Source organism: Hipposideros armiger, unplaced genomic scaffold (genome assembly GCF_001890085.2).
Source record: "Hipposideros armiger isolate ML-2016 unplaced genomic scaffold, ASM189008v1 scaffold_362, whole genome shotgun sequence".
Classification (NCBI taxonomy): Eukaryota; Metazoa; Chordata; class Mammalia; order Chiroptera; family Hipposideridae; genus Hipposideros; species Hipposideros armiger.
Window position 1 is genome coordinate 409,695 of NW_017731712.1, and position 23,515 is coordinate 433,209.

Genomic DNA, 23,515 nt, shown 5'->3' on the forward strand with positions numbered 1-23,515 from the left:
TGAGGCCAGATTCCCTGGCCTGGAGCTCCAGGTAGGGCCTGGAGAGGCTGGAAGGCAGGGAGCTGGAGCAGGCCTTCTCTCCCAGCTCGGTGAGCCCAGGGAGGCTGGGAGTGCTGCTCCGCGTGCTCACAGGTTCATTTGTTTGATGAATTTGTCATGACTTGAAAGGCCCCGGTTTATAACGCTAACTTCCTGTTCCAGCTCAGTTGCCAACATAACCACAGGCAGGTTAATCGCACGTCCATCAACTCGCCTGGGGAGGCGGCAGCCTCCCTCCGGCCACATCCCAGCCTCTGCGTGGGGCCTGGGCCAGCACGGCCCCTGCCCCTGTCACTGCTGTGTTAGCGCCTCTGGCCACACTCCACACTCACACCCCAAAGGGCCCCCCACCATGCTCCGAATCTCCCGTTCTCCAAACCTCCCTGTGAAGTGGCCCAGATTGGGGGCGGGAAGAGAGGGACCCTTGGTGTTTGCTGGAGAGAGTGAGGATTGGGACAGCCTTCCTAGAGAGAGTCATTTAGCAATATTCATCCCCAAATGTGAGTGCTCTGAACCCAGCAATTCTACCTCTAGGGATCTTCTCAACAGCCGAGCCAAGAGGGAGCCCCCAGACGAGGAGCAGGACTTTCACAGCCCGGCAACTGGATGCCAGCTGAGTGCCAGTAGCGGCTGGTGACCTTGGCAGGGCCCAGGGCAGCGTGTGTGGCACTGTGGTTTGTGAAGACAGAGCGGCTGTCCCTGCACGTGTGTTGATGTCATCACTGGGACAGGGCTGAATGCCTGGAGCGTCCTGATATTTTATCATCTTTTCTACCTTTTGGATTTTTTTTTTAAGCATTGTATTATTTTCCTAGGACTTCCATGACAAATTTCCACAAACTTGGTGACTTAAAACAATAAGAATTTATTCTCTCCCAGTTCTGAGGCCAGAAGTCCTAAATCATGGTGTGGACAGGCCCGCACTCCCTCCAAAGGCTCCAGGGGCAAGATTCTTCGTGCCTCTGCTGGTTTCTCGTGGCCCCAGGCACCCCTTGGCTTGTGGCCGCATCACTCCAACCTCTGCCACCTCCTCCTCACGTGGCCTCTCCCTGTACGTCTGAGTCTCAAATCTCCCCCCGTTTTTCTCTTACTGTAAGGATGCTTATCCTTGGATTTAGGACCCAAGATGACCTCAGGTGGAAATGAGACGTAAATCAAAACCAGGAGGGGCCTAGGGACCTGGGGACCTGGGGACCTGGAGCCCCGCCTCTCCTATTAAAATGGGGGTGCATAGTCTTGGGAGGAGGACTGGCCCAAGCTAGCGCCCTCATCACCCAGATACCCGGGCACCTGGGTTGCCCTCCAGTGACCCTTTCCTCAGGCCCAGGCCACCCTTGCTGGCCCACAGATCCAGGTCACACGAGGAGGAGGGAGAGGAGGATGATGAGAAGGAAGATGCTGGAAAAGTCACATTAAAAGCATCCATGCTTTTTTTTTTTTGGTAAAAATTTTATTGGGGAAGGGGGACAGACAAGTTCTTGTCCTTTAATCTTAGTTGTGGAGGGTGCAGCAAGCTTAGCTGCTCAGCTCAAGGTGCTGTGTTCAATCTTAGTTGAGGGTGGGTGTAGCCACCATCCCATGAGGGAGTTGAACCGGCAGCCTTGTTGTTAAGAGCACGTGCTCTATCCCCTGAGCCACCCAGGCAGCAGCTCAACTCAAGGTGCCGAGTTCTGTCTTCAGCTGCGGACAGGTGTAGCTCACCATCTTGAACAGGCAACCTTGTTGTTAGGAGCACGTGCTCTCACCAGCTGAGCCATCCTGCCACCTCTTGGCAGCTCAGTGGCAGCTCAGCTCAAGTGCAGCTCACTGACCCATGTGGGAATCGAACCGGCAACCCTGTTGCTCAGAGCTCGTGCTCTTGAGCAAGATCTTAACCAACTGAGCCACTCGGCCGGCCCCATTGATGCATCTTTGAAGCCAGCTCCCTGGTGCCTCAGAAACGAGTGGAGCCCAGAGATTGGATCATGCAGAGACGGCTGGGCCAAGTGTGGTGCTGCTGTGACCGACTGTTCTGGGCTAAAGGCCCCTCAGGTGGCGCTTTGCCCATATGCAGCCTCAGAGCCATCCGGGTGCAGCGTTTGGGGTCAGGAGGCCCTGGGCTCTGTCTGCAGCCATGGGGCCCTGGCTGAGGAGTGACCTCCACTCTTCATCTGTAGGCAGATGGAGACCCTTCTCCATCAGGGCGCCGGTGGCTGTTCTCAGTCCACCAGACTTCACCCAAGATTTGGCCCTGGACGGAACAAGCGGGCAGCCCTGCCAGCCCTCTGAGCTCTCCCAGCTCTGGAGGTGGCCAGGGTCCCGAGGCACTGCGGCAGCTCCCTCCCTCCACCACGCTGACTGAGGCAGCCTCAGGCAGGGTGAGGGGGGACCTGAGGCTCCCTGGGGGCCAAAGGACTGCCAGCTGCTGCCTGGGGCCTGTTGGACACGCGACTTCCCCAGAGCCCTCCTGCAGCTGGAACAGGAGTAGCTGACTGGTGACGTCACCCACCAGGATTCAGGGACATTTTCTCTTGTACACTTACTGACTATACTTACACATGGTTAAAATGGTAACTTTTATGTACATTTTACCACAATTTAAAAAATAAATAAAAATTGTAAAGATAAAAAAAATGAAGCAGAGGGAGGTTTGAGATCCAGAGACAGAGATTAAAGTGATGCAGCCACAAGCCAAGGGACAGCAAAAATTGTCACAGCCATCAGAAGCCAGGAGGTGTCCCTCAAGCCTTCAGGAGGAACACGTCCTGCCCACACCGGATCTCGGACCTCTGGCCTCCTGAGCAGCGAGAGAATTAATTTCTGTTGTTGTAAGCCCCCCTCAGCCCCCCAATGTGAAGCTTTGTTCCTGCAGACCCAGGATGCTAACACGCAGCAAGGGGAGGGACGTGTGGCCTCTGGGGTCACACACAGAAGGAGTCAGGCCTGAGGCAGGGACTGTTCCCTCAGCCAGTGCAGGCCCCACGAGGGCCCAGGAGGGCCAGCTGTAACTAAGGAGTCGCCTGGGCGTTGCGGGGACACTGTAGGACTCACAGGGCGCTAAGGGGATGTGCCCTGGGGCTGAGCCTCCCTGCAGGGCTGGAGCCGGGCGGCCAGCTGGGGTGGGGGCGCGTCAGCCCTGTGCCCTGGCACTTAGCCTGAGAGGGAGAAGGGGAGGGGAACAGGGGCCTGTCCCGGAGGCCTTGGCCTCCGCTGCACCAGACCCAGGGCTCCACCGTCCTCCAGCTGACCCAGGGGATGGAGGGGTGATGCCCACCTGGCGGACTTCCTTCTGCAGGCTTCCAGGACACACCCCGGCCTGGCGGCCTCCTGCCTCTCTGCTCTCCTCTCCCTTCTGGGCTGGCCCCTCTCGCCCTTGGGCTGACCTCACCCACGCCTCTGCTTTCCCTCCAAGCTCCCTCCTCGTGGTCCATGTCCGGAAGCCAGTGGGCGGCTCTCTCACGTTCACACTGACCTGGCCACCTGACAACCCCCTCGTGCCAAGCAGACATGCACCCTAACCCCCGAGCCTCCCTGAAGACTGCCAGCCCTCAGCTCCCCATCTCAGGGAAAGCCCCCCATCCCTCCGGGCTCAGGCCAAATCCAACTCCACGCCCCCCTCCGCCTTCCCAGGCTGAGCGCCATCATCTCTTCCCTGACCTGCAGCCTCCTCCCCTGGGCTCGGCCATGCTCCCCTTCAGGCTCCTCCCGACGCACAGCTGTCCCTCCCACGCTCAGAGCCTCCGCTGGCCTCCTGCACTACACACCCAGAGCCAGTCTTCCCAGGGGCCTGCAGGACCTCTGGGGTTCAGCTGCCAGTTCCCCCACCCTCTGCCTCATCTCTCCTCCCTCCTGCCCTCTCTGAAGGCCCACTGCCCCCTGTCTTCCTGGAAACCTCAGGGCCTTTGCACCTGCCAATCCGTCAGCCTGAAACGCTCCCCCTCCGCATACCTCTGGGACTAGCTCCCTCATCTCCTTCAGCACTTTGCTCAAATGTCATCTTGACCACCCTGTCTAAAATTGCAGCACACTCCAGCCTCCCAGGTGCCCCACGCTTCCTTCAAGCATGCCATGAACTTGACCTACTTGCTTTGTCCGTGCGCTGTCCCCCGCATCCTGCCCCACTACCATTTAAGCTCCAGTGTCCAGCACCACGTGGTCCCAGCTCTCTGTGCACGCACACCGGATCCCAGATACCTGCATGGTGGCTGAATGAGGGGGTCGGCCATGAGGGCTGCTGGGCGGCAAGTGGGGCTGACCTTGGCGTGCCCTTTCCCTGAGATCTGCCCCCGCCCTGGTCCACATGGTCCTCTGGGAGGCACGCTCAGACTCAGCTCTGGGCCTGACGTGGGGCCCCTGCCTGGGAGCTGCAGCTGGTTCTCAGGGCCGTGGGCTGGCTGCCTGTTGGCCTGGGGAGCCTGGGCTCTGCTGGGGTGCTGTCGGGCAGCTCTGCTCAGTAGAAGAGAAGAGAACACCCCCTCTGACAGAGAGAGGCCAGCTGAGTTGACACTTAGGGGCCCAGGGGTCCAAGATAAGCTTTCCATGGACCTGCAGCCTCATCCCAGGGGCCTCTGCTCAAGCCATTGGGTGGGCTTACTGAAGACCAAGCAGAAGGCTCTGGGTGATTGGCACATAAATAGTGAGACAGACCAATGGAATAGGAGAGAGTGTCCTGAACAAGACTCCCCTACCCTCCCCCTCAAATCAAGTGATTTATAACAAAGGCCACCACACCGCTGTGGAAAGGATGGCCTTCTTATTCAAGGTGCCACTACAGCTGGATATTGATGGGAGTAATGACCCTTGATGCCTACATCCCACCATATACAAAAATTAATTAAAAATGGATCACAGACCACAATGTGAAAAATAAAACCAAACGCTTCTAAAATGAAATGTAAGAGAGTCTCTTCCAGACATTATCACTGACAAAGATTTCTACATAGGACATAAAAGGCACATGCCATAAAAGAGAAGCCTGGACTTCGTGAAAATGAAGAACTTCTGGTCATCAGGGTGCCGTCAAGAGAGTGAAAAGGCCACAGACAGGAGAGAGTACATCTTACATCTCTATACACACAGGCTCCCGCTGAAGGCTTGTGCCCGGAATACAGAAAGAACTCTTGCAAATCAATTTTTAAAAAGACAAACTTTTTAATGAGCAAAACACTTGAACAGGCATTTCACAGACCCAAAGCTTATGCAAACGGCCACTACACAGATGACATCTGGTCGCCCATTAACCATCAGGGGAGGAAAACAAGACACCACTTCCCCCCTTACCAGAAAAGCCAAGCATCAGAGGACTGACCATGTTGAGTGCTGGTGAGTGTGGGGAGCAGCTGGACCCTCATACCCTTGCGGTGGGGTGAATGGTGGTATACCCACCTCTGAAAACCATCGGCGATTTCTCCTAATTCCTACAGCTAAGCTACGTGTCCATGATGGTTAATTCTATGTGTCAATGTGACTGAGCCCTGATATTTGGTCCAGCACGATTCTGGGATGTCTGTGAGGGTGATTTGAGAAGAGATCAACATTCAAATCAGTAGACCGAGTAAAGCAGACTGCCCTTCCCAACGTGGGTGCTTCCACCCACACAAACCCTATCTAATCAGTTAAAGGCCCGGATAGAACAAAAAGGCTGACCCTCTGGAAAGTCAGAGGGATTTCAAGCTCCCCGAAGCCTGAATGGCAGACATTGGCTTTTCCTGCCTATGACTTGAACTGAAGCATCCGCTCTTGCTGGGTCTCCAGCCTCTAAAACTGTGTAATAAATCCTTGTAATAAATCTCTTCACCTCTTTATATACATATATATAAATGCATATGATATATAATATATGATATAAATAAGGGCCGTAGCACCAAAGGCATGAATGAGAGAATGTGCCTGACAGCTTTGCTCATCAGTGTCCTGGGGCTGCTGTGACAAAGGACCACACACTGCGGGTGTAAAACAACACATATGTACATTCCCAGGGCTCTGGAGGCCAGAAGTCAGAAATCCAGGTGTTGGCAGGGCTGGCTCCTTCTGGAGGCTCTGAGGAAGAATTCTGTCCCTGACTCTCTCCTTGCCATCCCTTGGTTCCAGGCCACATCACTCCAGTCCCTGCCTCCGTCATCACATGGCCTCTCCTGCGTGTCTATCTAATCCCTTCTGCGTCCCTCTTAGGACATTTGTCATTGGACTTGGGGCCAACACGAATCCAGGCGATCTCATTGCAATTTGGTTAACTAATGTCATTGCAAAGACCCTTTTTCCAAATAAGGTCACAGTCATAGGACCTGGTGGACTTTTCTTTTTTGGTGGAAGGAGGGGCCCCGCTCAGGAAGCCCAAACCAGAAACGACGCAAATGTCCATTCGTCGGAGAATGGATAAACAAATGAGGCTGTTCCTACGACGTAATGTGGTCAAAGACGGGGCCGGCCCAGGAGCACCCTGTGAGGACAGGACACGGTCTGGCTGACCCGGCTGCCGGTTCGCGTGGCTGAAAGCATGTAGAGCTATAAGTAGAGACGAGTACGTTCTACTGTCCAGATGTTGTAGCACAATTAGAAAGGGAACCTCGACCAAGACCTCTGCAGAGGGGAAGCGTAGTGGGGAGCCCACCCTTGGAGTTGGGGAAGGATAGGGAGTGGTGCTGTCAGCCTTTGGGGGAGCCAGTGACGCTGCTGTTCGAAACTTGACCTTGACACCTCACTCCACCTCTCTGAGCATCAGTTTCCCCATCTGTCAGGTGGGTGTGCGAGCCATCCCACACACTGCACTTCCACGGGTGCGGAGAGAGTAGCCCCACACGTGTGTGGGTGTGCTCGCATGCGTACATGCACACTCATGCATGCACACCTACAAATGCTGCTTTCAGCCTCCTGGGTTAAAATCTGTCCAAGCAGATGGAGGACATCTGGGATGGGGCTAGATCAGGGCTGCCGTGACCAATGACCACACACACACTGGTGGCTTAACACAGCAGAAATGTCTCCTCTCACTGTTTTAGAAGCTAGAAGTTCAAAATCCAGGTGTGGGCAGGGCCGCATTCCTTCCGAAGGCTCTCGGGAAGGGTCTTTCCTCCTCTTCCAGCTTCTGGGGGCTCCAGGCGCTCCTTGGCTTGTGGCTGCATCACCCAAATTCTGTCCCCTGCTCACATGGCCTTTTTCTCCTTCCTTCCAAATCTCCCTCTGCCTGCCTCTCATTAGGACACTTGTCATTGGATTTCAGGCCACCTTAATCCAGGATGACCTCTTTTCAGATCCTTACCTCAGTTACATCTGCAGAGACTTTTTCCAAATAAGACCCATTCACAGGACCTGGGGGGACATGCCTTTTGGGTCTACCATGCAACCCACTCCAGTGGGATTCCCACAATATCACAGAATCAGGGACAGAACTGCTCCTGGCCACGTGCTTACAAACGTGGGGTGTGGGGCCTGAGAGCTGGGAGCAAGTCACCAAACTCCTTAACCAAAACACCAGACTCAAACCAACCCCCATCTGGGCTGGAGACGAAGGCGGGCCTGGTCCAGGGGGCCCCTCGGTGACCCTGACTGTGGTTCTGGCCATGAAGGGGAATGATGCAGATGAGAACATGGGCAACCCTCATCCACGGACACTCACCTCCACGCTTCTCCATTTCGCTTGGGGGCCACCTCACCATCCGTTCTGCTCCTCTAATGCCCATCCAAAGAGGGTCTTCCCTGTGACCATGGGGACTTGGCAGACTCAGGGAAGATAAGGTGTCCTTCCCGGGTCACCCAGCCAGTACCTGGCAGACCTGGGTTTGGGCCTAGGTCTATCTGAGCCCCGGAGCCCACTGCCTCTGGAGATGGAGGAGACATTTCCAGCTTGGCTGTGGGTGACCCAGCAGCTCCCACTAAGCATGCAGGCACAGCTGGGCTCGAGACAGCTTGCAGGACGTTAATGGTCTCTTCCCAACTCATGGGGGGACTTGGGCCCTGGGGACACTGGGTGGCCCCTCAGAACCTGGAGGAGGGGTCAAGGGAGTGCCCCAGCACCTGTCCCTTGGGGTCTAGGTCACACGGTGGCCCTGGGGGTGTCTGGTGTTGTGTGGGCCCTGGGCGTGGCCTTGCACGGTGTGTGATGGGGACTGGGCACAGGCGTAAGGGCAGACTGGGGCCGCATGTGGCTGGGCAGCGGGGTTCAGGGGCCAACCTCCTGTGCATGACATGGGGGGCAGTGCTGGCTCGGGCTGGACGTAACCCGTCCTTGAGCAGTGAGATGGACGGAGCAGACGAGCCGTTTCTGTGGCTGGTGTGCCACACAAACCTTTTGAGCCTTGGACCTCTGGTTTATTCACAATGTAAATTATCCAACAGGGGAAGCAGAAACTGGGCTGGGCCCCGTATGCCTGGCACCCTTGGCCTTGGCATGTGCAGGGCTGTGGGCCTCTAGTGGGCAGGGGTCTAACTGTGGGTGTTCAGGAGACAAGGGCTCCACCGCACCGCAGCTTTTGGGGGTGGGAAGGACTTCTGGGGTGCTGGCCTGTATTTACCCTGGATGCTGTGGACTGAGGGGCTAGAGCTGGGCAGACCACACTGCCCTGAGTCCAGCTGGTGGCCTTCATCGGGCCTGGGGGAGGGACAGGATGAACTGAGGCACCCCAGGGCTTACAACTGCTCAAGGGGTCTGCGGGGCAGGGGTGGGGCTGATGGGCCCGGGGAGAACCGTGAGCACGGAGCCAGGGCCGAGAACTCCCAGGGCAGCCGGGAGAGGGAGCAGGGTGCCCCAGGGTTCCGCAGCAGCACGGCTGGGGGGTGGGGCTCTCTGGGTCCGAAGATTGTTTGGGGGTAACGTTTATTGTTTTTGTTGTCTCTGATTACAAAACAAATAAATTTCTAAAGGGAAATTTGAGAAATGCAGATAATTATAAAGAAGAGAATCAAACCAGGAACACTCACTTTGGCCCCTGAGGCCGCTTGCCCGGGAGTAGGCCTGGGCTGGATCAGGGCTGCTGCAGCTGGGCTTCTGGGGCCCCCATTGTCCTCCTTGCTGCCCCCTCATCACCCGCACCCATTGTTCACTAAGAGGGGACACCACTCACTGACTCACTCACTCACAGGGAGGACCCCCACACCCTAGCCCAGGCCCACTGCTGCAGCTCCAGCCATCAGGCCTGCAAATAGCCCTCACCGGGCTCTCCCCTCACCGGGCTCTCCCCTCACCGGGCTCTCCCACCTCCACCTGCCCTTCCCGCCTCCAGGAAGCCCTTCCTGACAGGCCCCACCCCAGCTTGCTCTGAAGTCACTGCAAGGCCCTCGCGGCTCCCAGCAGAGTGTCTCCAGGCTCTTTTCCTACCACCGTTGGATCTCCTTGGCCTCCCTGTTGGGGCTGAGACCAAGGCCTGGCGGGCGGACACCCAGCGTGAGGCCTCCTCCTGTGGAGAACTCCCCAGAAGTGAGGCACATGCCAGAGCCAGGCGAGGACTGAGGCGCCACCATGTTGGGCTTCTGTTCCGAGCAGGGCCTGGTGTGGGAAGGAGGTTCCGTCTCAGAGTTGCCACCCCAGGCCACCCCCTCATTGCCCCCCAGCGACTGCAGTTATTTAAATCTGGAAAAAACTGGGTTTAACAACATTGCTTTGAACCTTAGGATGGAAACCGATTTTTGCCCTTCTCCTGCAGGCCCCACCCCCACTCCGGCCCCCAGGCACAGAGCTGGGGGAAGTCTATGCATTTAACACCCACTCAAGGGTTAACTGAGGCCAAAAAGCGGCCACTCTTGTTCTGAAGCGCCCCCAGCCCCAGGCGCTGATCCCTGGTCCCATGGTCACCATGGGAGTGTGGGTGCAGACAAAGCTGTGTTCATCCAGCCTTGGGTTTGATGATAGCAGCACAAGGACCCCATTCTCTGCTGCCCCATCTGCATCTCCTCCCCCAGCAAGCCTGACATCCAGGGAGGGCCCCGAGGGCACAGGCTCAGCTGCTGGGGGTGGGGATGGGGGTAACTCACGAGGGGCCTGCGTTGGGGAGCTGGTTCTGCCTGAACGGTACAGACAGCTGCAAGTCAGCTCATCATGTCTTCAGTGGGAAGCTGCCTGCATTTTTACAACTGATTTTTGAACCTAAAAGTGTAGGTCCACATCCAGCCTGTTACACGTAATCTTGTTGGTTTCAGTCCAATATGACCTTTGGAATCTGGCTTCCAGATTCCTGTCATACATTAGCAGCTCTTCCAGCTGCAGAGATGGTGACCTGCCTCGCGCCTTCAGCCCAGTGACTCGGGAAACAGGCTGGCCCAACAGAGCCCGTGGAGGCGGCTTCCCAGGCAGAGGTGGTCCTGGTGGCATCTTCCTGCCGGGGCTGTGGCCCAAAGCGACCAACTGTGGTCATGAAGCTCACATTTTCCTGCTCTTGTGGAAGTCAGGACACAAGTGTGCCCCATCCATGAGTGTTGGGCCTTTTAGGGACCCAAAGGCCAGCGAATCCGTGTCCTGGTTTTGCAAAAAAATCAGGGGCCCAGGTACATAGTTCTTAGGTGAGAATGCAGGTGAGTTACTGTATCAATCTTAGTTTGCTCATCTCTAAAATGGGCATGATCATCATGACATCTGTGTCCCAGACTGTGTGTGCAGAGGATTAAATGAGTGTCTAGGACAGCATCTGGCACCCAGATGCCCATGTTGTCATCTAGGCCAGAGAGGTGGACCAGCCGGGTCTCCCAAAGCCTTGCCCTCTGCATCTCAGTCTGGGCCCCCAACCAGGGCTCTGTCCGTCCCCTGCACTGCCTCTCATGGGCCGAGCGAAGCAGGTTGGTCGATGGGGGGGTGTTGTGAGCACGTGGCCCTTCCTTTCTCCAAGCAGCCCCCACTGGGGCTCCCTCATTCATTCTCTCTGAGAAGCATCCCCCTCACTCCACTTGTTGAAAGCCGGGTCCTAGGCCCCAGCTGTGCCACGACAGTGTATCTTGCTAGAACCTGGCGGTCTCAGGAAGCAAGTGGCGGATGGCTGCTGGGCCAGGGCTTCCTCCCTACCGGAGGCCTGGACGGGGTTGGCCGCCTCGGAATTTTGTCCCGGGGGTAGATGAGGGGGTGGGGGGAAGGCGCTCCGCGCGGGGCCTGGCCGCTGCCACCCCCGCCTCCCCCGCATGACCTTCACCGCGGCACGGACAAAGGCCAGCAGGGCGGGTGGCGCCTTTAAGGGCGCGGCGCGGCGGGGTCGGTGCCAGGAGGCGCCGAGCGCGCCCCGGGGGAGCCGCGCCGCGGGAGGAGGAGAGCGGGCGCTCGGGCCAGCGAAGCGCCGCGGGGCAGCCATCCCGGGTGCGGCCCGCGTGGTCACTTGCTCTCGGTGGGGGCTGGGCAGCCGGTGTCTTCCGGTCGGACCCAGGCGCGGGCTCCAGGCAGTGGGGGCGGGGAGCTCTGCGCTGATGAGGGCCCCCCCCAGAGTTGGGGAGCCGAGCAGGGGCGAGGGGCACGTCGGGATCCCCATGCGGGTCCCGGGACCTCGGAACGGGTGAGACTGGGGTGCTCGGTCCCAGCTCCGCCCGGCGCCGGGGCGTGCGTAAAGGAGCCGAAATTCCGCCCGAAATGCTGGCGAGTCCGCGGGCTGCGGAGGGTGGGGCTCGAGTCTCGGTTCCTCCCCGGCCCCGCGGTCCAGGAGCCCGAATTCGGGAGGAAGCATCTGGCGCGGGGCCCCGAAAGCACCAACTCGTGGCGACCACTCTGCCTCCCGTCCCCCAGCCTCCTCCCCGCTAAGCGCGCAGAGGGAAGATTAGATTTCGCTCCTCTCTCATCAGTTTTCTGTTTAATGTCACCGGGCCCCATTGTGGCAGAGGGAAGCACGTCACCCAGGCCATAAATGTGCGATTATGGCGCCTCCAGCCGCCTCCCCGTTCTAGGGCGCGAGGCGGACTCCGGCGAGCAGGTCGCGACAGCCGCTCCCGGACGCCCGCCGCCGGAACCGGAGCCCAGCCGCCGCGGAGCCGCCGCGCGGTAGGTGCAGCGCGCCACTTCTCCCGACGCGGGTCCGGGAGGCGCGCCCTGCCGCCTGCCCTTCGGCTCAGTTTCCAAAGGGCTTTTGTTTCTGGCTCGATGTAGGGACTTTGGTTTGTCCCCACCCACCTCGGGAGGCTTTTTGCATCGCAAATGCCTGCTATTAAAAAATACAAACCAAACAAAATCAGTTCAGGTAGAAAGAAAAGCCCCGTTTGTGTCTGCGCTTTCCTCGGGTGGAGCAGGCAGGCGCAGGCCGGGCTGGAGTTTGCATATCGAAAGGGACTTGGGCCCAGCCCTGGCTAGAGACCTGGCTCAGAAAAATGTGCTCCAAGTGGCCGCTGGGAGCTGACCCTAAGGCGGGCTCCTCGGGCCTTCCTTGTTTGGGCCTTTGGAAGAGGGAGTTTTCCGGGAGTCTCCCTGTGGGACACTTTTCCTGCAACACCCACTCCACTCCACTCCACCCCAGTTGGCGTCATGAATTGAGGGGGGCTTGGGAATATGTATTTGTGCAGATCAGAAAAAAATGGACCTACTGAATGATTTTTAATTAAACAATCAACTGTCCTGTTAACAAAAGAGACTGGCAGTGCACAGGCAGGCCGGAGAGTAGCCGCGTGGCTGCGCCAGCCCCAGCCCCAGCCCTGCTGCCTGTCTCCACACTGGCAGGAAAGAGCTTTGCAGCAGGCCCAGCTGCTCTTTGGGGATTTTTATGGGAATAATTTATTTTTGGTCTATATATGCCGCAGGTAAGCAGGCCAAGGACTCAAACCCCTCAGAAATAAGAGGGAGCTGAACAAAACATGTCCGGAGCCTTCCCAGCCCTGATTTCTTCCCTAGGCTGGCTGGGGAGGGAGTTTCCAGCCTTGGCCATGACTCGAAAGGAAAGTTCTAGGTTGCTGCAGGCTAGGGCGGGTTGTGGCTCTGCCCAGAGGTTTTTGGGGGTGGGGTAGGAGAGCTGGGTCTGGGAAGTGAGTGGGGAGCTTGAAAGCAGCAACTTTACAGCAGGAAGAGGAGGGTCTGGTGTGTGCCGCTCAGGCCTCCGGTTTTTTGTATGTCAGAAGCCAGTCTGAATGGGCAGCACCTTACCCTCTAGGGCCCTCTGCTGGGGCAGAGGTGGGAGGAGCAGGCCGGCAGGGGCTGGGGCTTTTCCAAGTCTGGGAACGTGAGGAAATCCAACAGGATGCTGGCTGCCAGGTTCCTGCCCACCCTGGAGGGGGGGGGGGGGTAGAAGGGGCAGGTGCAGCCCTCCTGCTGCCTGAGTTCTGTAATTGGTGCTCCGAGGAGCCTTGTGGGGCCTGTGTGGTGGGGGCTGATGAGCTGTGGCCCCTGCCGACGGGCATGCCAGGTCCCAGTCCTTGTTTTTTAGGTTCTGTTCCTGGCCTGGCTTTCCTTCTGCAGCTCTGCCTGGGCAGGCTGGGTTTCATCAGAGGAGACCCTGACACTCAGCCTGCACCCCTCTCCCAGAGCCCTCCCCCAGTGTGAGACCAGGCCTGAGAAGTCTGGCCCCTGGAGGCCCCATCCAGACATACCCTGACAGTGACACGTGTAAACACACCCAAACACAGCCGTGAAGAGCAGCCTGCAGCAAATGCTTATTCGGCACTTTCTCCGGCTGGGCTGGGCTGAGACTGGTCTGCGGGAGGCAGGTGTCCTTCCAGAGAGGGCAGACAGGCAGGATCGGGTTGGGGGGCGAGAGGGGAGGGTTCGGCTGGAAGCAGAGTCACCTCCCTTCATCAGGCCCTACCAGAGCGTTTGTCCCCAAGCAGAGTAGGTAGCTCCAGCCACTAAGCCATCCGGCCCCCATTCCATAGGAGGGGTCTGGGCTCCTGCCATCAGTAGGGTCCTTCCTCACAGGCAGGAAGACAGAGGGCCCAGTTTGGGTCAGCCTCCTGCAAGGAGACCCCAGTAGTGTGTCCCCACCCCCAATTTCTGCTTTAGAAGGTGAGTATAGGGCCCCAGAGAACCGGCTTCCCTCCACCTCCCCGACTGGGCAGGATGCTTCCTGTGGAGAAGCAGCAGGACCCGCCTTTGGAGAGGACAGCCTCGAAGGCACTGTTGATTCCTTTCCAGGCTTCCCTGAGGGTCCTGCCTTCCTCCAGCCTAGAGGAGAAAGCCACCAGGAGACTGGAGGGGGCTGGACAGTAGGGATTGGGAAGGGCCAATGGGGAAGCTCCCCTCACCTCTGGGGGGTCCCAGGCATATTCCCACCCCCATTCCCCTCTTTAACAGTAATAACAATCACACTGTCACTAATAAAACATCAGGGAGAAGCCTGGCAATGGGACATTCCTGCCCGTTTATGAAAATCACATCAATTTAACCCAGATGGGTCTCCTGGCTGATAACCTCACACAACCAGCACCTGAATTATACTTTCCCTATGAACACACTGCGTTATATTTAGCCTCAAATTACTGTTCCGTGTTTAACAAGCACCTTCCCTGAGCCGTGGGGGCTGGGCAGCCTCCAGACCTGGTTGGAGGAACCAGCAACAACAGCACTAAAGCCCCCCTCCGGCAGGTGGGAGGGGGCTGCTGTTCTTCTGACTTCAAAGCCTTTCTCCCCTTCTAAAACTCACAGCCACATCCCCACATCCCCAAGTCTGTCTTGGAGCCTGTCTGTGGCCTGCTCAGAAAGCAGCTGGGCTAACACATGCAGGCCTCTTCCTCAGGCCCGAGCTGGGACCTTCTGGGGAGGGATTCAGCCCAATGCACAGGGCCTGGGTGACGCTGGAGGAAGGCCTCCCTGGGGAGGTGTGACCAGAGGACCCTCCCCACCTGGCCTGGCTCCTGACAACCCTTCTTCCTCTGTTGGCTGCCTCCCCCACCCTGGGCCTCACAGGGGCCCCCTCCCCTGCCACCTGGCCCTCTGGGTCCAGCAAGATAATGAAGGGGCTGTGACTGGAGGCTTTGTTTTCAGTGGGGGCAGTCCCCTTGCCTTTGAGGAAGGGTCTGGGATATCTTCACCTTCCTCTCCCCTCCAAAATAGACCTACCCCAACAAAGCTCAAGTTCCACAAAGACAGGAGACCTGGTAAAGAGAAGGCCACCCCCCAGGCTAGGCACAAATTCTAGGCAGCACCTCGTTGTGGGCTGGGTCTGGCACACTCAGACCTCCCCCCACCCCTAACACCCCTGCCCCCTCCAGTACACCCACGAAAGGCTCTGATGAAAATAACCATTTCTACATCTAATGGTGGAAGACCTCTTAAAGGGGGATGGGTGGGGGGCCCAGTCCTGCTTCCTGGAGGCAGGATTGTTGCTGGGGTCCAAGCCCCTCCAGCCAGGGTGCTTCTGGGAACGTTTTGTTTTTTTTTTTTTAAAGGAAGGATGCAAACTGCAGCCGGTGTGTCCCATTCCCCCCCTCCCCCCACTGTCCCTGGAAACCCCAGTGGGCTGTGGGCAGCCATGTTCATGTTCCTGATGGAGGTGAGGTAATACTGTCCTCCTGTTGGGGGGGCGGTACTGTAAACTACTTCTGCCCCCCACTAAGTCCCCAGGCTACCTCTCTTCACCCTCCTGCACTGTACCCGCCAGTGCAGGGCCCCCTCCAGACGGGCCTGCCTGTGCCCTGGCCCTGGCCTCTGGATCTGGCCCCCTGCACCTCTGGTGGGAAGAATTAAGAGTCAATTTTTGTCAAGAAATTGTTTCTAATTTGTCCTTTGACTAATGGCCCAGGGAACAATGGAGAGGCACCGACGCCAGGCGCAGCTCTGCTGCTCTCTGGCCCAATGATGCATTCATTTAGAGCAGTGACTAATTTGTGATTTTATGTAACTCGCCTGACACCCCTACCCCGTGTTAAAAAATGATTATTTCATGATTTCAGACAAAGTGGGAGCTGGGTCTTTCAGGAGCCAGGAGACCTAGTATGCTGCCATGCTCAGGACCCAGTGTGTGAGCAAGGGCTGGGGGCTCCAGGGGTGGGGAGAGGTTCTGGGGCCACAGGAGCACCTAGGGTATGTGCAGAACACTGGTGGAGTGTACCGTAAAACACGCACTGTGCGTGATGTGGAAGTGTGTGCCTGTGAGTTTCTGCATGTGTGTGCACGAGTGCAGCGTGCATGTCCAGGTGTCAGGGTACAGCTGGACATCCATGTATCTTCTCCCCAGACCAGAGGGCGAGCTGGGAGTGGAGTGTGTGAGGTTGTGGAAGGCCTGTGCCCCTGCTAAGGAGGGCGTAATGGGACTTCTCCGTGGCCCCTGGCTGTGCTCCAGGCTGGGGCAGGGCGTGTGGGCTGGCCGGAGGGAGCCCATTCATTTGTGAAACTGCAGGTGATTGCAGAGCTGGTGGCTGGCTCAGCCCTGACCCATGTTACTGTCCCCTTTTCCTGTCTCCTCTCTGTCTCTCCCTTCCCAGTTGAAAGGGAGTCTGCAGATCCCCACACCATGTTTCTCAAAAATTAAAAACATTTGTTAGCTCTGGACAGCAGGGAGAGTAAAAAAGGAAACAGGGAGGTTTCCCTCAGAGCTGATAGCGCGCCCAACCAAACATGCCCCGGCCCGCCGGAGCCTGGGTCGCGTCTTCCGAGGGGAACACGGGAGCTTATTTTGGTACCGCGGGAGCTGCTGAGCGGCCCTGCGCCCGCGCTGGGCAGCTGCCAGCCCCTGCCGCATCCAGCGGGCCCGTCTGCAGCTATTGCTGTAACAACTGTTTTGAAACATTATTGAACAACAACAAAAAAAAGGCCACTAGATTTGTTTTAAGTGACACTGGGGGGAGAAGGGGGAGCGAGACGGGCAGGGAGCTGCGCGTGGCCCAGGCACACCCAAGGCCGCCAGGCCCACCCCACGCGGGCAGCTTCTCTCGGGATGCGAGACAGAAGCAGGCGACAGCCCTCAAGGGTTCTGAAAGCCAGTTGTCACCCCCTAAATCAGGAATCTGGCGGTGGCAGGCTGCAAGGATCAGAGCCAGCCTGCAGAGGAGAGGGAGGCCCCAGACCCAGACCCTGCGCCGTCCTATCTCCAGCGGCTGGGGTGTGGGGCCCACCAGCCGGGCTCCAGGAACCTCAATCTTCCACCCGCAGGAGCTGGGGTCCGGATTTGGGAGCCTGGCGTTGGGGGTGGGGAGGGGCGGTGTCTTACCAGCCGGCACCCCACCACACACACACACTCTGGAGGAGACTGGGGGCTGGAGAAGATGGAGGCCCCTCCCCTCCCCCACTTGGCGGTCCGAGGTTGGAACCCGGTGCCAGCTCAAGCAAAGGACAGCGGGGTCGCCGCGGAGCAGGCTCCGGTTGCTCGGAGCAACTCCAGGGACACCACTGGTCGCTAAGGTGTTCCATCTCTCGGATGGAGAATTGTTGTCTTATAATCTCCTTTCTTATGTTTTTAAAAATTTCAAAGGGAACTTTAAACTTAATCTTAGGTTAAAAAAAAAAAAGAAAAGGTCCCTGGTCCGAAAACAAGATTACCGGAGAAAGTCAGTAATGGAGACTTCTAAAAGAGTAGGAACTGCAGGGCCAGCGAGAGGCGCCCTGCCGGGGGCCAGGCCCCGGAGACTGCGGGAAGGCGGCGGCACCCCGGGGCGCTCAGACCGAACAGGCTCAGCGCGCCAGGCCACCGGAGCCGGGGGAGCAGCGTGAGCCCGCCCGCTCCGGGACGGCGCGGCGAGCGGAACCCGGCCTGAGCTCCGGCCACCCCCGCCACACAGCCCTCCGTGGGCGCAATTTCTCTGCAGCCGAGCCGGCCTCGGGCTGGCTTTCGACGGTGTGCGTGGGAAGCGGACGGGTTTCGCACGTCGCCGCGAGGTCGGGACCCGGAGGAACCCCGTCCGCCCAACGCTCGCACGCCGGAGCCGCCGCTGCGATGTCCCTCTCCGGAAGCCAGGGCTGGAGCCCGGTAGTCCGCGCCAGACACCCCCGCGCCGGCTCCCCCACCCCCGGGCCCGCACCCAGGACCTAATTCAATTGCCCCCGGCCTAATGAATAGCCGCTTGCTAATCGGATCTCCGGGCGTTTTATGGATTTATGTGTGCCGCCTCTCCTTCCGCGGCCGCCGCAAGCCTGGCCCGGGGTAGCTTTGGAAGGCGCCCGTCTCGGGACTGGCTAGGGGCTCGGGACCCCGGGGGTGGGGCACACCACCGGATTGGGGCGTCGCCGGAGCCGGGATTCGGGCCCGCACGCCCTGTCCTGAGCCCCGGCCTGCCCGCGGAGCCCGGGCGCTTACCTGCCAGCACCGGGCTCTCCGGAGCTGCCCCGCTGGCTGCGCTGCCCGAAGCGGGCGCCCAATCCCGGAGCCCCCACCCGTGGCCCAAGCCCCCAACCCAGGTCAGCGATGCCCGCGGGCGAAGGCAGGCCGGGGCAGTGCGCCGGCTTCCCCTTTCTCTCCGGATTCCTTTGATCCGCGGGCTCTCCGCCGCACCTCGGCTCCCGGGCTGCCGGGGTCGGCCCGCGGGGGTCCTGGAAACGGTCCCCAGCTTATCTCCTTTCATCAAGCGGCCTTGGGCCGCCTTGAAACCGCGGAGCCAGTAATTGCTTTTTTCAGGAGGCCCTGTGCGGACTGGACAACAGCCAATCAGCGCCTTGTTTACACTCGGTGATTGACAGCCTGCTGGCTGAGTGCCAACCAATCCCGGCGGTCCCGAGGGAGCGGGCGGGGGAGCGGGGGAAGGAAGAAGACAACAGAAGGCCTCTGGCTTAACCCCTTCGTGTCCCTACCAGAATGAATTGGAGAATTTCTAACGCTTGTGCCTGCGTTAGTTGGCATCTAGTTTAAATATGCTTTTTTTTTTGTCCCCCAGAGGGGAAGGCAGAGGTTCACGTGGAGAAAGAGGAGCAAAAATAATGTATCCATCGCCACTCAAACATCACCTTGACTCCTGAGAATAAATAGCATTTTGTTGGGAAACCAAATTCTCTAAGAAATATTTATTTGGAGAATATTTTTTAAAATGGCTTGCATATGATTACGACGAAGATAATTGTTCAGTGGCTTTTTTTAATTGGGGCGAGAATTTAGCGGATTTGCAGGAGAGTGGCATTGAGAAATACTATGCACGATTTTCCTATTGTGCATATCAAGGTGAACATATTTTTAAAATCTAGTTGCAGGTGAAAAAAGGACAATCTTTGTATTGGCCATAAATCCTGATTTTCATTTTGATCGGTGCTCCGTTGCAAATAGTAGCCGAGAGAGAAAAATTGAAGGTCTGAAAGATAGATGGCCAAAGACGCAGGACCCTCTCCCTGCGGCCTGATCCCGGGGCAGGGAGAAGAATGGACCAAGCAGGCGCCTCTGGAGCCCGTGTTCCCCAGGCCGCGGGAGTGCGGGCATTTCTGAGCTCGATCCGAGCTGGTGGAGGCCTCAGAGTGGTGGAAGGGTCGGGCAACCCAAGGAGGCCTCTGTGCTTGGAGCTCGGGCCTACCTGTGCCCTGGTCCAGCCACCTGCCACTGATTCCGTGTATAAAAAAAGCATCTGCTTTAACGGGTGTTGCTGTTTCTTCTCCTGGCCTCTGTGTACCAGAAGCCAAACGTAGACCTGCTGGATTAAAAAAAAAAAAAAAAAGCCTCCCCCTCCGTGCGGACACGCGTTCCCACTCGTCCGGTTCCCTCTCCCGCCCTACGCCACTACATTCCCATTCAGCAGCAACGATCTGCGCAGAGAAGCTGCGCAGTCGCCGGGCTTGAATTAGGCGCCTTCGGGCTCGGTAGTAGCCCTGCTGCTCCCTGATTGGCAGCTCCCTGGCCCGGCTCCAGCCTATTGGGAGGCCTGTTTACGCCGAATGAGTGGCACGAGCTCCCGGTCGCGGAGGGCCGAGAGACCAATCAGCGCGCGGGCTGCTCCGGGCTGAGTGGCACGAGCTTATTAGTATGCAGGGCCCGTGGCTCGCCGCGCCGGGCTGCAGGTTTGAGAGCCGCTCTGGATGGGCTCGCTAGAGTCGTTGTTGTGGAAGCGGTGCATTTACAGTGCAACAGTCAGCACATTGAAATACCAATAGGAATACAAAACAAAGTCACATTTACTGGTTTAATTGTATTGCATTCAATTGTATCCAGGAAACAGCCTCCAGTAAGTAACTGAAATTGCTTTCATTTTTTGTTTTTGTATTTTTATTCTATTTTTATTTTCGCTTTGGGGATTTACATTTTTTTTAAGCAAGAGAAAATCAGGGTTGTGATGTTAAGAAGTATATATCTTCCCTTTTAAAAATCCGTTATAATGTCGAGGAGGTGTTTTTTTTTTAAGATGGACTATATATAACAGCGATTTTTTTTCCTCTGAAAAATCTTATCGATCGGTTTAAAATTCCCCCCGTAATGCGTCCTTGCTTTGCTCTGAGCGCTTGTTGTCTCTATCGACACCCAGCATTAAAAATAAATAATCGCGACAGGACAGGGAGCGTCAGGCTGCGTCCGGTGCGAGCTGCGCGGGCGGCTGCGGGATGACAATCGGCGAGGTCTTGGACGCCACCAACGCGCGCTGGTTCCGGTGGCACTATGAACGAACCCCGATTGTTTGCCCCCCCACCCTGCTCCCCTCCCCGGAGCTGTCCGGGTCGCCCCGCCCGGTCGCTCTGCGGCGCAGGGAACCGGCCCCCGCCGCTGACCCGAGGGGCTTTCCGGCGTCGGCTGGGTGCGGGGCGAGAGGCCCTGGCGGGAAGGGTAACGGCGATTTTTTTTGGGTTTCGCTTTTCAGAGCCGAATTCATTTCGGAATTATTTTTCTGAGGGTGTGTGTGTGTGGGGGGGTGCGGACGGAGGAGGGGGCCGAGCGAGGCCAGCGCAGCGGGGCGTTTCCACATTGGGCTTTCGGGGCAGCGCGCGGGGCTCGGGCCACGGCTCGCAAGGCGGGGTCTGCCGGCGGGTGTGCCCCGGGGCGCCGGGGCCCGACGCGTCCCCTGCCCTCGGTCCTCTCTCGGGAAGTGGTTGGGGGGGGGGGGCTTTTCGCAGGGAGCGGGTTCTTCCGCAGCGCGCTAGCAACCCGCCTCGGGTATGCGCCTGGCCCCAACCCAGCCTGCGGGCCCCGCGGCGTCCGCGCGCGCGTCGATGGTGCTGGGAGAGGCGGCCTGGAAGGGATTCTGTCCTCGTCCACGGCGGGCGGCCGAAGCGAGGGCGGGTTTTGAGGTGTATAAGTTAAAACCAAAGCAAAACTGAGGGTTCCCACATCCTGGAGCACGCGAGCCGCCCGAAGAGGAGACGGGCGGCTCTAGGAACCGCGCCCCGCCACCCCGAGGAGGAGCCCAGGTTCCGAGGTTCGGTTCTTTACAAAATGCCCTAGTCAGCGACTCTTCGGCGGCGCAGGCTCCCGGCCCGCCGCCGCCTGCGCTCCACTTCCTCCCTTAGACCTGCCCGACCCGGGACTGCGGCGCTGTCCTCTGCTGCGGCCTCTCCTGGAGCTCGGGCTGGAGGGTGGGGCTCCGAGCCTGAGACCCGCGGCTGGCGGCGCCTGGACTCCGGGGCTACCCTCCCAGGCCTCCGCGGCCGCGCGTCCTTGTCCCGCTCCCTGCCGGGGTGAGGTTCCGCAGGCCTCGGGAGCCGCGCGCTGGCGGGCCGCGAGGCGCAGCGCAGCGCAGCCTCTCCCCGGGAGCAAAGAACACAAAGAAAAGCCCCCTCCAACCAGTAACAATCGCAGCGGCGCAGAGGGGCGACAATAATCCAGCCCGTTTGCGTAGAACTCTAGTGGAGTGGCGAGGAAGGATGAGTGGAGCCCGAGACCCGCCCGCAGGAGGTAGAAGATTAAAGTCGCTGCGGGCAGCCAAGCCCGCGTCCCGAGAATCCAAGCAGCTGCGCTCTCTGGACAGTTTTAAAATTTCTTATTGGAAACAAGAAACCTCACCAAACAAAAACGTGGCGCACACGACCCCCGCGCACGCAGCCCCCGGCCCTCGGCGCCTTTGGAACCGCAGGTTCCCGACCTCCCTCGCCGCCTTTTCCTTTGTCCCGCCCCGCGCCCCCAGGCTCCCGCCTCGCCGCGGCCCCGGCGGCCTGGCGCGCACAGTACAGGCCCGAACGGCTGCGAGCCGAGTTATTTGTTAGACCGGGGGAGAGAGCCGGCGATCCCCAGAGAGGAGGGAGCCCCAAATCTCTTTGTATGAAGTTGCGAGACAAAGAGAAGTCTTTGTGTAGGGCCCATTTATTTACAATGCAAAAGCTCTCCGAATAAATATTAAGAAAGCTTATCAGCAGAGCAAATATATATTCTCTTAATACATTATATTTTCGATTATAGGTTAAATCAAACACAACATAGTCTGCAAATAAGACGTTGTAGAGCTGGTAGCATTAAATATCGCAATTTAAAATGGTATTCACGAAATGGAAAACATCTTAATCGCTTTGTTGTCACGGTGGGACGGCAAAAACAATCAAGTTTTTCTGTAAAGTTAATAATTAAGACTGTTAGGCCTTTCCACCTCCCTTTTTTTGGAGGTGATATCAAACATTAAAACAATGCAGATTTAGGAAAATGAGGAGAAATATGCAAAATGAGAGAGGTCCGCGCGGGCGTACAGTCATGCAGTGTGCTCCGCTTTCAGCGTCTGAAATTGTCCCCAGTCTAGGCTGGGAGTGGACTCTCCGCGTTGGAGCGAGTGGAAGAGAAGGGAGGTGGGTCATTTTTATGAGGCCCTGCGGGGAAGTGGAGGTGAATAACAGAGGCCCGGGGTCTGTTGGGACCTGGGTGGGAGCGAAGGTTACACTGGGCCCAGTCGACTCTCCGAAGGCCGAGCCGGGCTCCTCAGACTCGGAGTCCGCTAGCCGCTGGGCCGCGCGGAGACTGGACCCGGCTTGGCGACCCGGGGCAGGCGCTAAAGGGAGAAACCCGGTTGCGGATTGGGGGCGTTGTGAGAGAACAATTTCTGACTCTCAAAGCACCCCCCCCACACCCCCGCCTCTCAATCTGCAGGGGATGATCCCGGGCGAATTTGATTGGGGGCGGGGTGATTGTTCCAACCTCGCCAGGAAGCTCAAGGCTCGGGGACAGCAGGCCGGGCACTGCGGCGTGGTGGCCCAGGTGACACTGGCAGCCGATGCAGACACCAGAGTCTCCGGGGAGTTGGACTGGGGTCCAGGCTTAGTGTTGCGGGCTGGGGGCCTAGTCCCACTGGGGCCTGGGGGTGGGGGGCGGTGAGTTCAAAAGAATGGACCGAAAGATGCATGGGGGGATGGGAGAGGGAAGAAAAGGAAGGTTATAAAAAGAACTCTTGAGTTACAATCAATAAAATTACTCGCTTAATTAGCATGGTTATTCGGTTAAGCGGAATGCAGTAAAAGCTGGACCTCGCATTGGGGAGGGGAGAGGAAAAAAGCGAGCGTGGACCCCAGGCCTTTTCCTCTGAGACACCTTTGGGCAGCGGGGGAGGGGAGAGGGGGGAGGGCGCGCGCGCGCGTGTGTGTGAGTGTGTGAGTGTGTATGTGTGTGTATGTATGTGCGCGCGCGCACGAGCGCGCGCGATGGCTTCGCAGATTTGGGTTTTTATCACCCCGCGGAGCCAGCAGCCTTTCGCCGCTGCGTCCTCGCTGCAGGGACCCGCGGGGACGGGAAGGAGAAGCTGCGAGCGGTGCACTGGGTCCCCCCAGGCTCCTCGGGCCGGAGCGTGGCCTGGACGGTGC

At 58.2% G+C, this 23,515-nt stretch overlaps 2 protein-coding genes across 7 annotated transcripts in view; one reads left to right on the plus strand and one right to left on the minus strand.

The window, feature by feature from the left end:
* Positions 1 to 11,242: 11,242 nt before the first annotated feature.
* Positions 11,243 to 18,631, minus strand: LOC109393010 (uncharacterized). Of its 2 annotated transcripts, none has more exons than XR_002126156.1 (2): positions 18,132 to 18,631; positions 11,243 to 13,808 (listed from the first exon to the last, which is right to left on the minus strand). XR_002126156.1 is itself a non-coding variant. In XM_019661850.1 (2 exons), exons 1-2 carry the CDS (start codon positions 18,394 to 18,396, stop codon positions 11,722 to 11,724), a joined length of 666 nt encoding a protein of 221 aa, XP_019517395.1. In that variant the 5' UTR covers positions 18,397 to 18,631; the 3' UTR covers positions 11,243 to 11,721. The 2 variants fall into 2 exon arrangements, 1 of the variants encoding a protein (XP_019517395.1); XM_019661850.1 differs by having other exon boundaries at positions 11,243 to 12,122.
* Positions 18,632 to 19,805: 1,174 nt separating this feature from the next.
* BAHCC1 (BAH domain and coiled-coil containing 1) overlaps positions 19,806 to 23,515 on the plus strand; it is a 61,945-nt gene continuing 58,235 nt past the window's right edge. For 2 of the 5 annotated variants that reach the window (XR_002126166.1, XM_019661946.1), the window contains exon 1: positions 23,323 to 23,511. The gene's annotated coding sequence lies outside the window, so the exon portion shown is untranslated. Of the gene's footprint in view, positions 19,975 to 20,489; positions 20,568 to 22,539; positions 22,917 to 23,322; positions 23,512 to 23,515 lie in introns of those variants that run through there. The other 3 variants (XM_019661948.1, XM_019661949.1, XM_019661950.1) reach the window with 3 other exon arrangements.

What these genes read in the sequence shown, in the direction of transcription:
- LOC109393010 (XM_019661850.1), bottom strand. Translation starts at nt 18,396, where the DNA reads ATGAAAGGAGATAAGCTGGGGACCGTTTCCAGGACCCCCGCGGGCCGA. An exon ending in GGAGAGCCCGGTGCTGGCAG is followed by an intron (nt 12,123 to 18,131) that starts GTAAGCGCCCGG and finishes ATTTTTTAATAG; the next exon opens with CAGGCATTTGCGATGCAAAA.